The sequence below is a fragment of the Xenopus laevis genome, chromosome 4S, assembly GCF_017654675.1.
Source record: "Xenopus laevis strain J_2021 chromosome 4S, Xenopus_laevis_v10.1, whole genome shotgun sequence".
Lineage (NCBI taxonomy): Eukaryota > Metazoa > Chordata > Amphibia > Anura > Pipidae > Xenopus > Xenopus laevis.
The window spans coordinates 93,561,019-93,575,528 of NC_054378.1; the positions used below are offsets into that span (position 1 = coordinate 93,561,019).

The 14,510-nt window shown below is 38.2% G+C and overlaps 1 protein-coding gene across 1 annotated transcript in view; it reads right to left on the bottom strand.

Annotated features, from left to right (window-relative positions):
- Window positions 1-410: 410 nt before the first annotated feature.
- Window positions 411-14,510, bottom strand: part of gucy2c.S (guanylate cyclase 2C S homeolog) — a 49,410-nt gene continuing 35,310 nt past the window's right edge. The window contains exons 18-27 of the mRNA XM_041561582.1: window positions 14,217-14,354; window positions 13,270-13,358; window positions 12,823-12,914; window positions 11,252-11,410; window positions 9,420-9,612; window positions 8,938-9,112; window positions 5,352-5,450; window positions 3,773-3,867; window positions 2,242-2,318; window positions 411-823 (exon numbers count right to left, since the gene is read on the bottom strand). Of these exons, the coding sequence (XP_041417516.1) occupies window positions 649-823; window positions 2,242-2,318; window positions 3,773-3,867; window positions 5,352-5,450; window positions 8,938-9,112; window positions 9,420-9,612; window positions 11,252-11,410; window positions 12,823-12,914; window positions 13,270-13,358; window positions 14,217-14,354 (1,292 nt within the window). The 3' untranslated portion in view covers window positions 411-648. The remainder of the gene's footprint in view (window positions 824-2,241; window positions 2,319-3,772; window positions 3,868-5,351; window positions 5,451-8,937; window positions 9,113-9,419; window positions 9,613-11,251; window positions 11,411-12,822; window positions 12,915-13,269; window positions 13,359-14,216; window positions 14,355-14,510) is intronic.

The following is a 14,510-nucleotide window of genomic DNA, read 5'->3' on the forward strand; positions in this document are numbered from 1 at the left end:
TAACTTTTTTTTTTTTTTTTTTTTTACAGTTTTACAGTTTTAAATCTCATTGCAGAAGTGGAAGTACACAGGAACTCCAGGCGATTTAGAAAGCTCGAAAAACATGCAATAAATGTATAGTTTTCCTATGTAAACTAAAAGTTTCCACCAGGAAATGCCTCTAAAGTGAGAGAAAAAAAGCTTCTTGCAAATTGGATGTGACCCTTTAATGTATCCTTTTTGTCCTGTTCCCTCCATATAGGACTGTGTATTACATCTTTTTGATATAACCGGGCCCACAAACCTGCAATATGCCTGTTAATATTCCCTCTACATGGAGACAGACAGACAGCGCTAACCTTTGCTCTGTAGGAAGGAAACAAATATGGAATATACACCACCATAAATGAAAACCACGTAAAATCATTGAATTTTTTTTTAAATCATTTTAAGTAAAAATGTTAAGTTACAAAACAGATATAAAGCAAAACCTTTCTATGTCTACATATGTAAAAGTATCTTTCTGAGAATCTTATTTTCTTTACTTATCGGATAGGAAGGAGTAGAATCTGACCAAACAGAACTGTTCCTTGTCCAGTGGTTTTCACAAGCAAATATGTTTTTGGGATACGAGATATTTATGTTTTTGGATGTGGAACTTGGCCGTGTTTAGAAGTAAGTGCTGGACTGGTCACTGGTGGCTAGCTGGAGGTATTCCAATGTACCATTTCGGTAACTTGCCACTCTCGTTGGTATCCTGTTTTTGTATCCATCGGCTTCCCTCCTCTGCAGAGATTCCATTATCATCTCGGCAAAATCAGACTGCAGGCGCTGCTGGTTTTCCCTGTTATGGTAGGTTTTAAGATTGAATTTAGAAACTGGAACTGTTCTTTAAACTATTTGTATATAATGTTTAGAAAATTTGTTCTGCATAGATATTATGATTACATTATGGGAGATACACTAGTTCCCAGTGCTCAGCACCCAAGAGCTGGAACTTCTCCCTCCAACTCTCTTTCCTTCTGGCTTCTCATTGTGTGATTCTCTCTTCTCCATTACTTCTCCACTCATTTCCTTCTACTTTAAACCTTTTCCTCTGCTCCTCCCTAGGGATGGGCGAATTTTTTCGCCTTCTCGAATAGAAGCAGGCACTCAAGGGCAAAAACTTCCACCAGGCAGATGTTCCAAAAGTGAAAAAGTTTGTGTGAAAACAGCCTGACGCGTTTCGTGTTCCAAACACTTAATCATGATTAAGTGTTTGGAACACGAAACGCGTCAGGCTGTTTTGACACAATAAACTTTTTCACTATTGGAACATCTGCCTGGTGGAAGTTTTTGCCCTTGAGTGCCTGCTTTTATTCGAGATTTCGGTTTATCCGCCCCTTGTGCTGAGGGCCAGGGGCGGTGCACCTGGGCCACTTTCTTGATGTGGTGAGTAACCATTGTACTACTAAGAGACCCTACTATATATAAGATTTTGTCAAATTTTTTCGGCTTGTTTCGCTGCGGAATTGACGCCCATAGAGTTTAATGGGCATCAGCGTCATTTCGCCAGAGGCAAATTTTTTAACAAAACGGGTCAAATTCGCCCATCCCTACTCCTCTCCTCCATGTTACCCACCATTCTTTACCTTTAAACCTTAATTTTTCACATGTGGCCCCATGTCCTAGTGTCTCTCTAGACCACTGGTCCTGAGGATTTATTTTTTAAATGCCTCTGCTAATGGGGAAAAGCTTACTCAGTATTCAAGCCCTGTACATCTGACAGTTTGTCTGGCTGCAACTGGCAGCTTGGATTGACAGTTATGCTGGGTTGAGTACCCCAGTTGCGTTATTACCGGGGGTGTGATTGGGCCAGGGCCCGCACCCCCTCAGGGCCCCCCGGCAGCTCGCGCACCACTGTGTTTTTACATAATGCGGCTGTAAATGCAGCCGTTTCAGGGTGTACGGAGGGGGGCGGGGCCCGGCTGCACGTCCCGCCCCCCTCTAGTTACACTGCTGGAGTACCCAATTACCTTTTAGGTGGTTGTAGCTCTCAAAATAGAATTTTTTTACCCAGTGGGTACTGGACATACACTAGAACCCAGTTTTTAGGCCCATAACTTAACCCTCTGCTGATACACATGCGTTGGTTCCTGACATGATGTGTAAGCCAGTGTTGTATGTCTATCTTTAGAATATTTTGCAAGGGATTGTTGTCAGAGTTCATTGTATTTAAGTTTTGCCCTTTTATAACCTGTGATTTGTGTTCATAGTACTTACACAGATGGTGGTGTGGGTATGTTATATTTTTGCTCTGTCTCCCCAGTCAGCCAGTAGGTAGTCTCTGTGCCTTTTCCCTAAAATGTAAAGCTAAATGTCTGAGAAATGCAGATAAGGGAATAAAACAAACTGACACAAAGCTGATGTTCTTAGGATACATAGTAACATACAGTAGTAAGTTAAGTTGAAAAAAGACACACGTCCATCAAGTTCAACCTTTGAACTCTATTTTAACCTGCCTAACTGCCAGTTGATCCAGAGGAAGGCAAAAAAAACCCTCTTCAATTTGCCTCAGAGGGGGAACAATTCCTTCCTGGCAATTGGACCAGTCCCTGGATCAACTTGTACTATGAGCTATCTCCCATAACCCTGTATTCCCTCACTTGCTAAAAAGCCATCCAACCCCTTCTTAAATCTATCTAATGTATCAGCCTGTACAACTGATTCAGGGAGAGAATTCCACATCTTCACAGCTCTCACTGTAAAAAAAACACTTCCGAATATTTAGGCGGAACCTCTTTTCTTCTAATCGGAATGGGTGACCTCGTGTCAGCTGGAGCTAATAGTAATTAAAGCATTAGAGAGATAATTATATGATCCCCTTATATATTTATACATAGTTATCATATAACCCTTTAAGCTTCTTTTCTCCAGCGTGAACATCCCCAATTTGGCCAGTCTTTCCTCATAACTGAGATTTTCAATACCTTTTACCAGCTTAGTTGCCCTTCTCTGGACCCTGGATGGTCTTATGCTAAATTCCCTTTAGATTTTTTAACTGCCATTGCTCTTGACTTGTTTTCAGAATAAAATCAAGGTTTACACATCTGCTGTTGTGTTGCTTTGACTTATGCATTCAAAACCATATGAAGAAAGCAAGGCCTTGAAATATACTTGGCTTTTAAAGAGAGACATCAGAAAATAACCTTTTTCATTATCTATCATAACATTGTCTTTGAATGCTATTCATAATTTTGCCATAAAAGTATTTGCCTGATGCTTTTACATTACCTTTACATTACCTTTCTTACTACCCTGTTCCTCTATGAGGGGGCTGCCATATTTGTGCAGCAGGAGTCCGTTAGCATTAGAAACTGACAGGTTCATAAGGGTCAGTCAGGTTGGCAAAACAGTCAGGTTTAGGAACTTCAAGTGACAATTACTTACAAAAGCAGAACTATCAGCAAAAAATTATCAACATGACCTATAGGCAACTTTTAGGGTCACACTGGCAGATTCGGGGAGATTAGTCGCCTGGCGCCAAATCTCCTCTTCTTCGGGGCGACTAATCTCCCCAAGCTGCCCCCCTGCCTTCCCATCAGCTAAAATGTAAATCGCTGGTGGGATGGCACTCTGAGCGCTTCGTTTTCCGAAGTTGCCTGACGAGGAGAACCAGTAAACAGAGAACCAGTTAATGCTGGAGGTTAATTATTTATTTAATTTTTGTCCCACAAGGCATTTCTATTCAATCAGTATTTTAGTTTTAGCCAGTAAGTTTCCCCAGGGTCACTATATAATGACTATTTCATACCTTTAGGTAGGTCTCTCCTCTTACTTCATACTGGAATTCACAGTCTGTCCTTTTCAGAATGGAAATTGTTGATTTATTCACATGTATTCGTAAAGCTGCAATGCAAATTGAAATTAAACGCATCCATTATATCTGGTCTGTTTTCAATAAAAAACTTTATATCAATAGGTTTCCTCCAGGCATTCTGGTTTTCATCTCACGATGCAAAAAGCTACTGGTTGGTAAACCACCATTAGCTTCAGCATACTGAAATAAGAAACTTTCTAAATACAATCAATTAAAAAATTCTGTACCATTTCTGAAATAATCAAGTTTATCTTCACTATCCCTCCCTCATTATCTATTTCTCTTCATTCTGTCTTCATGCAGGAGTTGGGTGTCAGATGTACCGTACACTGACAGTTAGATCCAATATATCTTATAGGGGGGCTCCTTTTGCCTAGAACAGTGATCCCCAACCAGTAGCTTGTGAGCAACATGTTGCTCTCCAACCCCTTGGATGTTGCTCTCAGTGGCCTCAAAGCAGGTGATTATTTTTTAATTCCAGATTTGGAGGCAAGTTTTGGTTGCATAAAAACCAGGTGTACTGTCAAATGGAGCCTCCTGTAGATGAGGAGTCCACATAGGGGCTACCAATAGCCAATCACAGCCCTTATTTGGCACCACCCTGGAACAATTTTCATGCTTGTGTTGCTCCCCAACTCTTTTTAAATCTGAATGTTGCTCATGGGTGAAAAAGTTTGGGGATCCCTGGCCTAGAAGAGGTATTGGAGCTAGTGATGGGCCAGGCGCGAATTTGCGTAATTCGCCACCAGCGAATAAATTCGCGAAACGCCCGCGAAAATTTGCGGCAAAAATTCGCCAGTGAGACGCTGGCGCCGTTTTGCGAATTTTTCGCTGTTTCGCGAATTTCACGGCGAAGCTCGCGAATTTTTCGGCGAAGCGAAACGGCACAAATTCGCCCATCACTAATTGGAGCTTGTTCTATTAAAATCACCAGACATCATGTCTCTCTACATGCAGAATTTGTGCAAAAGGCAGTTATTATGTGAGATTTTGTTTGTACTGGAATCAGTTATTTGAGTGAGCTCTAATATATCTGCTAGAAAAGGATCATTCATCTGACACCCAACTGCTACATGAAGACAGAATGAAGAGAAACAGATGCTGAGAGAGGGAAGTGAATATAAACTTGATTATTTCAGAATTTTGAATTGATTGTATTTAGAAAGTTTCTTACTTCGATATGAGGAAGCTTGTATTGAATTTTCATTTTCGCAATAGTTCTCAGATGTTGTGTTGATGCTTATCGTAAGGGTATATAACGGATGAGTTTAGTCATTAAAAAGTGTAATGTTTTGTAAGACTTTGCTGTGTATTAATAGTTTTGTTTCAGTTAGGACATAGCCCTGCCCTTCCAGTATTCAACATAAATTAGTGTAAACTGACTCAAATTCACATCCACTAACCTCACCTAATAACCTACACCCCCTTTACATACAAACCGCATTTACTTAAAACATAGATAAGACCGGTCATATGAAAGATAACTGGACATAATGTAATGCCTTATTCTTACGCAGGCCTGTAGATTCCATTCGTGAGGCAGTGTTCACTGTATCCCCAAACAGACAATATCTTGGCATTTTAATTCCAACGACCCCAGCAGCGCATGGCCCTTGGTTAGAAAAAAGGGGGGGGGGGAGAGAAACCCTCTATTTTAGTACAGGTATAGCTTTTAAATATCAACAATATCAGTGAAGGAGAAGCTTCTAGGCATAGAATTAGCACAACAGTATCCTTCATAGAATAGAAAGACAGTAGGGCTCATTACAACTGCAAGCTCAGTGGGCAACTTGTGCTTTTCCATGTTCTCAGTTGCACATAAAAACACTTTCATTAAAGGCACATGTTTCAAAATGTGCTAAACGTGCATCACTTGTGCACTGAACACTGGAAATGACTCCAGACGGATGGGACATGCACAATTGCGTTAAACTGGTTGTTCATCTTCCAAACACTTTTTTTCAGTTCACTTAGATTGTTAGACCAGAAATAAAAAGATTTTCAATTTCTTACCATCTTTTATTTTTTTTTACAGTTTTTGCAAAACTGAAGTTTAATGTAAGATAAGAAATGTATCAATTAATGTATCAATTTAGAACAGTTATAGAGTCAGCGACCTCCCCTCCCAGAGCTGCTTTAGAATGTGAAAAATTAAAATTTACATTTTGATATTAGAAAAACAGTCACAAATAGAAAATAGAAAGTAATTGGAAAGGTATTTATTTCTTGTGAACAATCTAAAACTAAATGAACACAGTGTCGGACTGGCCCACCGGGATACCAGGAAAACTCCCGGTGGGCCCTCCTGCTTCTAAACATTTGGCATATTTCATAGCAATTATCTCTTTCTCTGAGAACAACGAGGCTAAATAGATGGAATAATAGATTAAAGTATGTAAAGAAAAGAGACTAGGAGAATAGAGTTTGAGTGAGGAGAGGAAGAAAAGACTGCTGAGAGTGGGCTCCTGGTCAAATACTTTTTTTGAAAGGCCGTCTCAGGCAGCAAAAACCCCAAAAACGACCCTAGGGATGAAGCAAAACAGCAAATGTTTGTGTTGAAGATCATGTAATATTTGTACCTTTCTCCTTAGCACTCATTTTACTCTTTTTAAAATACATCACATCACCACAAATCTAGTATTAGCAGTTAATGGTAAAATATGACATTTACACAAAAACCACACTGGTGACCCGTCACACACTGTACTTTGCAGTGCTGCCGCTGGAGACCTGCTGTTGGGAATGCTTTTATATGATTTCCATTTGAAATTGGATTCATGTATAAAAAATGGAATGGTATATCTTTCCCATAGATCCCTTACAATTAACAATAAAGTGCTGGAAAACAATTTAGTCTCTGCAAACAACCTTAATTTCAGATCTCAAAGAAGTCCACAGGCAATTAAATCAGGGCATCGATTTGAGCAAACTGATGAGCTAATTTGATCTATTCAATCAAAATATGTTCTGAAAAACTTACAGGGATTTATCTCAGACCCACAAAATAACAATAAGTGTTAAGGTGGCCATAGATGTAACAATTACGATCTTTCTTGGAAAAGATCTTTCCAAGAAAGATTGTTCGTATCAATACACACGTGTAGAGCTGAATCAACAGATATACACATAGAAACAATAGAATTCTACCTGTATCTGACAATTCAGCACTAACAATTGCTGATGTTTGGGGCCTTCAAAGGCACCCGATCAAAATTTTCTATCCAGCCTGATCGACGAGCCGACCGATATCCAAGTCTTCTGCCGATATCGGTCAGCTCATTTGCCACCATACACGCAACGAATATTGAATGAAAATTTTTCGTATGATATTATCTGTGTGTCTATGGCCACCTTTAGGTATTGATTCCCATGTTAGACTATGGGTAATGTTAATTAGTTCTTTCTGGTTAAATAGATCAATATCAATAGACATCAATGTAACAAGGTTTCATTGAAGTAATTCAGAATATTTTAATATAAATCTGTCCCTTGGACACAAAACGCGTAAGGCTTGAGAGATGTGAGATATATATATATATATATATATATATATATATATATAATATATATATATATATATATATCCTTGACAAAGAGCACAGTTGGTGTTCAAAACTTTGGATTTTTTCAATAAATCTTGGGGGTTTTTTTCACAAGTATCCCCGTTGAGTGCGGTACTATGTTACTTTATTTACCTTATTTACCAGCACCCGGGCAAGTTGCTAAATATAGTTCTGAAAACTATAGTGAATGGGAACAGGCATTTTAAATATTAGACTCAATAAATTGCACCCATGTACTTAATAAAGGAGATAAGTGTGGTGATAAGGAAAAATAACCATCTCTTATATATCATGTGCCTGCTCCTCTAGGTTATATATCTTAGTGCATAAATTACTGTTAATAATAATAATACATTAACAGCCAGGTGCTTTTCAAGCACCAGATTCAGAGAAAGGCACAACTCTGTGTACTCCATCTTGTTAAAAAATTCTGAGCAGATGGAAAGGTGCAAAGGTGAAAAAATATATGGCATGTTTTGTAATAAAAGGCACTGTTTACCCAGGAGCAATAACCCAAACCAATCAGCGGGTAGGATTTACTGGTCACCTGTTTAAAAGCAAACTTCTAATTGGTTGCTATAGGTTATTGCTTCTTGGCAGACTTAAGCTGGCCATAGACGCAAAGATCTGATCGTACGAATCGAGGATTCGTACGATTTTCGAACCGTGTGTGGAGAGTCCCGACATTTTTTGTCCGGCGGAGATCGGTCGTTTGGTCGATCGGACAGGTTAGAAAATTCCTGTTGGCTGCCGATAATATCTCTGCGTGTATTGCCGATCGTAAGATTTTCAGTGGGAGACTGTCACTAGCTTTGGTTGGACATAGATATCGTACGATTGCTGTCAGGGGCAGAACATTGCTGATCTGTTCTTTTACTAATCTGACTGGTAAGACTTTGATCTGAATGGTTAGTGGCGGGTCGGGAGATGGGAAAGTCCGATCGTACGATGATTCGTACGATCGGATCTTTGCATCTATGGCCAGCTTTTTAGGGAGAAATGTAATAAAATTCACAAAGAGAACAAATGTGTGCACAAATAAAAATCTGCATGTTGCAATATAATATTCTTCATTATGCTTTAATTGCATTGTGAATCTTAATTGCACATTGTGAACTTTTAACACCTGCTGGAAGGCTGAAGCTTTTGGAGCAAATGTAACAACTTATTCATTAAGAAGTTTTATTTCATATACTGCTCACTATCTTAAACGATAACATTTGCAAACTCTAACCTACTTTCGTGTGAGGGGCAACGTTTTCGCAAAGGCAAAACTGTTCACATTTATTCACGTTGCAAACGATTTGCAAACGGTTTTTGCGTCAGTGAACAATATTACATCACCTCATTAATGCCTATAACATATGGGAGTATGTGCCTATTTTGCACTTTGCAAATACTTTGCACTACTTTTGTAAATGAGACTCACCATTGTGGATGAATTACTGGATGATGACTTATTTGAAAAAATCGAAAATATTTATTACCTTTTCCATCTTCTTACTTTATATCGTTTACTATTAACAAGATTCATACCTGAGTGAATTCCGATCCTTATCCAGACAGGTAAACCGGGTAAGTGTCGTAGCTCAAAAGAGCCCATGAAGCAGAGGATATCTAAAGCCATCCTTGAAATATCCACTGCATGGTTGTTCCCATTTCGATTTGGCAAGCCACTCACCACCATATAGGCATCCCCTATTGTTTCAACCTGCAGAGAGACACAGTCAGGTACAAACAAACAATGGAATAACCAAATTCTTATTATTAAACACAATATTATTATTAAATACAATTATTGGCAGATTTCGTTATTGGACCTATTTGTACAATTGCTTTGTTTCATGAAAATCTAAATCTGGATCTACTGAATTGTATGATTGTTCTTTCTCTCTACATTTCCTGGTATTAATTCTTCCTTTTAATCACCCTCCCTATACATATGGCAATTGGATTGGGGCACTAGTTATGAGAGAATGTTATTTTACATTGATACACACAGATATACAGTATCCTACCTTGTACACATCATGATGGTCCAAAATATGGTCAAAGTTCTTGTACATATCATTAAGCATGTCCACAACTTCCATCGGTGCACTGTACTTGCAGATGGTAGTAAAGCCCACAATGTCGCTAAAGTAAATGGTGACCTCTTCAAAAAACTCTGGTTCTACTCGGCCTGTCTCTTTCAGTGACATAACCACAGGGCTGGAATTAATTCAGAAGGATATTGTCACCTTCATACACGGATAACCAAAGATCTGTATGCTTTCAGCGAAAAAAATGTGCCCAACTGAATGTACATGGCAGTAGTAACGATGACTAATATTTAATCAGTTTATATACATGTATGGGATCCGTTATCCAGAAAGCTCCGAATTACTGAAAGGCCGTCGCCCATAGACTCCATTTTAATTAAGTAATCCAAATTTTTAAAAATGATTTCCCTTTTCTCTGTAATAATAAAACAGTACCTTGTATATGATCCAAACTAAGATATAATAATTCTTTATTGGGTTTATTACGTTTATATGATTTTCTAGTAGACATAAGGTACGAAGATCCAAACTACGAAAAGATCCATTATCCAGAAATCCCCAGGTCCCAAGCATTCTGTATACAGATCCCATGCCTGTACAATCTTTAAAGGGATACTGTCATGGGAAAACATGTTGTTTTTTTTCCAAAAACACATCAGTTAATAGTGCTGCTACAGCAGAATTCTGCACTGAAATTTTTCAAAAGAGCAAACAGATTTTGTTATATTCAATTTTGAAATCTGACATGGGGCTAAACATATTGTCAGTTTCCCAGCTGCCCTCAGTCATGTGACTTGTGCCTGCACTTTAGGATAGAACTACTTTCTAGCAGGCTGTTATTTCTCCTACTTAATGTAACTGAATCAGTCTCAGTGGGACTTGGATTTTACTATTGAGTGTACCTTCCCATTGTTCTGTTGTTAGGCTGCTGGGGGGGAGGAAGGGGGTGATATCACTCCAACTTGCAGTACAGCAGTAAAGAGTGACTGAAGTTTATCAGAGCACAAGTCACATGACTGGGGGCAGCTGGGAAACTGACAATATGTCTAGCCCCATGTCAGATTTCAAAATTGAATATTACAAAATCTGTTCGTTCTTTTGAGAAATGGATTTCAGTGCAGAATTATGCTGGAATAGCACTATTAACTGATGCGTTTTGAAAAAAACATGTTTTCACATGACAGTATCCCTTTAATATTCAAGCTCAATATTGGTGCATACTATTTAGACTGCTTCTAGTCTGTACTTTGGCATTATTTGAATAATGATATTATTATATGTATCTAATACATTTTTCAGTCATTTTCAGATGTATTTTTAACATGACAAGTCTCATATACATAAATATTAGTTTATTTTGAGGAATCAGCCAATAAAGTGACGTGTACAGTATTGAAGCACAGGTAAGACTGTGTAAAAACTGTGACTAGCACCAGGCTCTAACCTGCCTAGGGATCTGTCCCAGTTGTTAAAGCAGAATGACCACTTTTTTGGCCTGAACCTTGATGACCCATCGTATAGGATTCAGGTGTAACTCCGCAACAGTATTATCCAGGCAGCTACGGTGGAAATTGAACACAAATGTTCTTCAGTCAGAGTCCAATGAGAGATATAATCACCCAGCTATACCTTCTCAAAACTATAGTGAATGGGAACACACATTTTAATATTAGACTCAATCAATTGCACCCGTGCATTAAGCAGTGCATTACTGTAAAATTTAATTATCCTTTCCCTCATAATGAGATATATGAATGTTTTGTATTAACTTGGATTGAACTGCCCTTTTTTCCCATTAGAACACTCACCCAGGCAGCAGCAAGTAGTTCAGGCGATCAGCACGGTCTCTTTCAGCCTTATAAAGCTGAGTGCGCTCCTCTACCAGATGCTCCAGATTTTTGGAGTAGAGCTGAAGTCGCCGTATGAGGGTGTCCATGTAACTCTCAGTGGTTTGGCTATGGAAGTTACTGCATTTGAAACATGAATGGGAATAATGAGCTCTTCTTAACGAGGCGTTTCATCTTTAAATTAACTTTTTAGTATGTTATCGAATGGCTATTTCAGTTGGTCTGTACTATTTTGTTTTTTATAGTTTTTTTTAATTAATTCTTCTGACTCTTTCCAGCTTTCTCCTTGTAAAAAGCAAATGTTCTGTAAGGCTACAAATGTATTGTTATTGCTACTTTTTATTACTTTTTATTACTCATCTGCTTCTATTCATGGCCTCTCCTATTCATATTCCTTTCTCTTATTCAAAGCAATGGCTGCTCGGGTTATTTGGACCCTATTAATTAGATATGATCCAAACTATGATATAATATTTGCTGGGAGGGTGCCCCTAGGTCGCGCAGTCCTAGCGCCTGCGCACACTACCTCACGCAGGCGCAAGAGCGCTGGTGTGCAAGTGCCGGAGCACTGGGGAACAGCGCATCCCAGTGCTCCCCATAGAGCGGCTGGGCGGCATGCTGCCCCGAAAAATGTGCCGCCCTAGGCCTGGGCCTATGTGGCCTCGCCACAAATCCAGACCTGACTCCATGTTTTTTGCACTTTGCTGTATTCTTGAGGAGCAGGCAGGGTTTTGCATGTAAAACTCCTGTAGGGACAATGCTGCTTTGCAGCTGATGAAATACTTTTTGAATGAGCACTAAGGGGCACAGTTTTGTTGGGGTACCAGGTACAACTATACAAAGTGCATTTTGATGCAAGTGAGAGTTTTCATGCAACTGACTGAGAATAATTTAGCAGCCCAGCAACTGCACCTCAGCTTATAAATGACCATTATTGTGTGTATAACAGTATTAAAAACTAAACATATTGCCTTAGTCTACCTTAGTCTTTGTCATTCTCACTCTACCTCAAGGTATTATCATGGGTCACCAATACTTTTCTTTCCATCCTTGTAAATTGCATCTATAGTCTGTTGATCCCCCAAATCTCTCCTCTTCTAGGCAACATTTTATTGTTTTTTTAAAGATTTTTCTATTGCATAAAGTATATTCTAACCAAAACTGACTTTGTACTAGGTCTCATTTGCTCCATCGGTCTCTGATCTTTAATCAGTATTAAAGAAAAACAAAGCAGTCTATTTATCATGCTGTGTAAAATGTGGAGTGAAACATTACCAGTGATCTTGCTCATAGGCACCAATCAGATCTTTGTTTTTGTTTTCTAACTGTTGAAATCTCATTGCTGGTAGTTTGCTGTGGGTTTCACTCTACTTTTTACACAACATTATAAATAGGCCTCTTAGACCTCAGTTTTATGCATCAGACTAAGGCACTACATACAGTAAATCTGCCTAGTTCTCACTACAATGACAGCTAACACTTTTATACATTCTCCAAACAGTAGACTTCTGGCAGTACTGTAGATTAATTACCTAAATATCTTCGAAAGAGTATTCTCGATTTTCTTAAAGTCTGGTCTCCGCTCAGGATCTTCCTCCCAACAGATCTTTACCAGCACATAAACCTGAAAAAACAAACATTAATTTCAACTCACTGAAATAAATAATATAGATTTTGTTCTGTAAGAATAAGAGGCAGAAATAATTTATTAATGCAATCCTAATTTTTTTCCCCTTAGGTCGAATATAGTATAAAAGATAGCAAATGGATATTTTTATTAGTGGTGCACAGGCCAAAAGCCTTCCTTTGCAGCAGTATAGTGTATAACCCACAGTCTCTTGAGCATTGAGTAATAGTAACCAAAGTCAGGTTTACTTTAGAGACCTTGAAGCTTGAACTGTTTAATACAATTACATGTGGATATATATATATATATATATATATATATCTAAATATATCACTTTGAAAAACACCCTCACCTCAATCTCTTTTTCGTTTGCTGTATCCAGGTTTAGGTCTGGTCGGAAGGGACATGCTCCTTTATAATTCTGAACTCTGGATATTTTTTCTGAATGTCAGTAGACAAAATATTATAGATAGACAGATAGTGAGAGAGATAGATAGAAAGATAGATAGATAGATAGATGTAGATAGAGGTAGATAGATGAGAGGTAGATAGATAAATAGATAGATAGCGTGAGAGAGATAGAGAGATAGAGAGATAGATAGATAGATAGATAGATGTAGATAGAGTTAGATAGATGAGAGGTAGATAGATAAATAGATAGATGAATAGATAGATAGCGTGAGAGAGATAGAGAGATAGACAGACAGACAGACATACAGATGATAGATAGATAGTGAGAGAGAGAGAGAGAGATAGATAGATAGATAGATAGATAGATAGATAGATAGATAGATAGATAGATAGATAGATAAGGTAAAATAATAAAATGAAACAGTTTGCTTATTATAATTATTCATATTGCTTTACAGCACACATTTCATTTTGCAGCCTGTAAGGTAGGCATAGTTTATTCATAATATAAGACAATAAAAAGATGTGGTTCTTGCCAGTCAGTCACCTATGCAGAATGTCAGGAGTGAAACATGGGGTTTAGTGGTTGTTCTCCTTTGTTTTTTTAGATCTATAGGCCCAAGGGGTACTGTCTCTGCAGTGTGTAAACATATAGTTTTAAGTAAATCCATTGAAAAAGACAATGGGCCAATGACACAAAACCTAATTGTAGAAAAATACATTTGCAATCCATTGCTGAGCTAGTGGCCTACATGTTCCTAAGAGACAAGAAAGGTGTTTGTTCCTTAATCAATACAATGCCACTGGTACAGAGCACACTTCACAACATATCTGAATTTGTTACTACTCTTTCTTTTGGTTCTTCCAAATATTAATATTTACCATTACCTTTTGTATCATCACACTGTTCAGTGTAGAATGTCTCTTTCCTTAGGATGATCTCTTGTGCTATCACACCATAGCTGTAAACATCTCCCTTTTGAGAGAGGCCTTCTTGACGTAGGTGCTCTGGAGAGGTCCACAGGTCTTTGTAAAAACAATATTGACCGTTAGATATAAAACAGTATAGGTTTTGTTTTGCCTTTTTTATTGCAGATTATCCCTCTATAACAACTACAGGATTAAATAAACTAATTTTTAAACAAAAGAAAGCTTCCTTATAATTATTTAACTATTTTTATT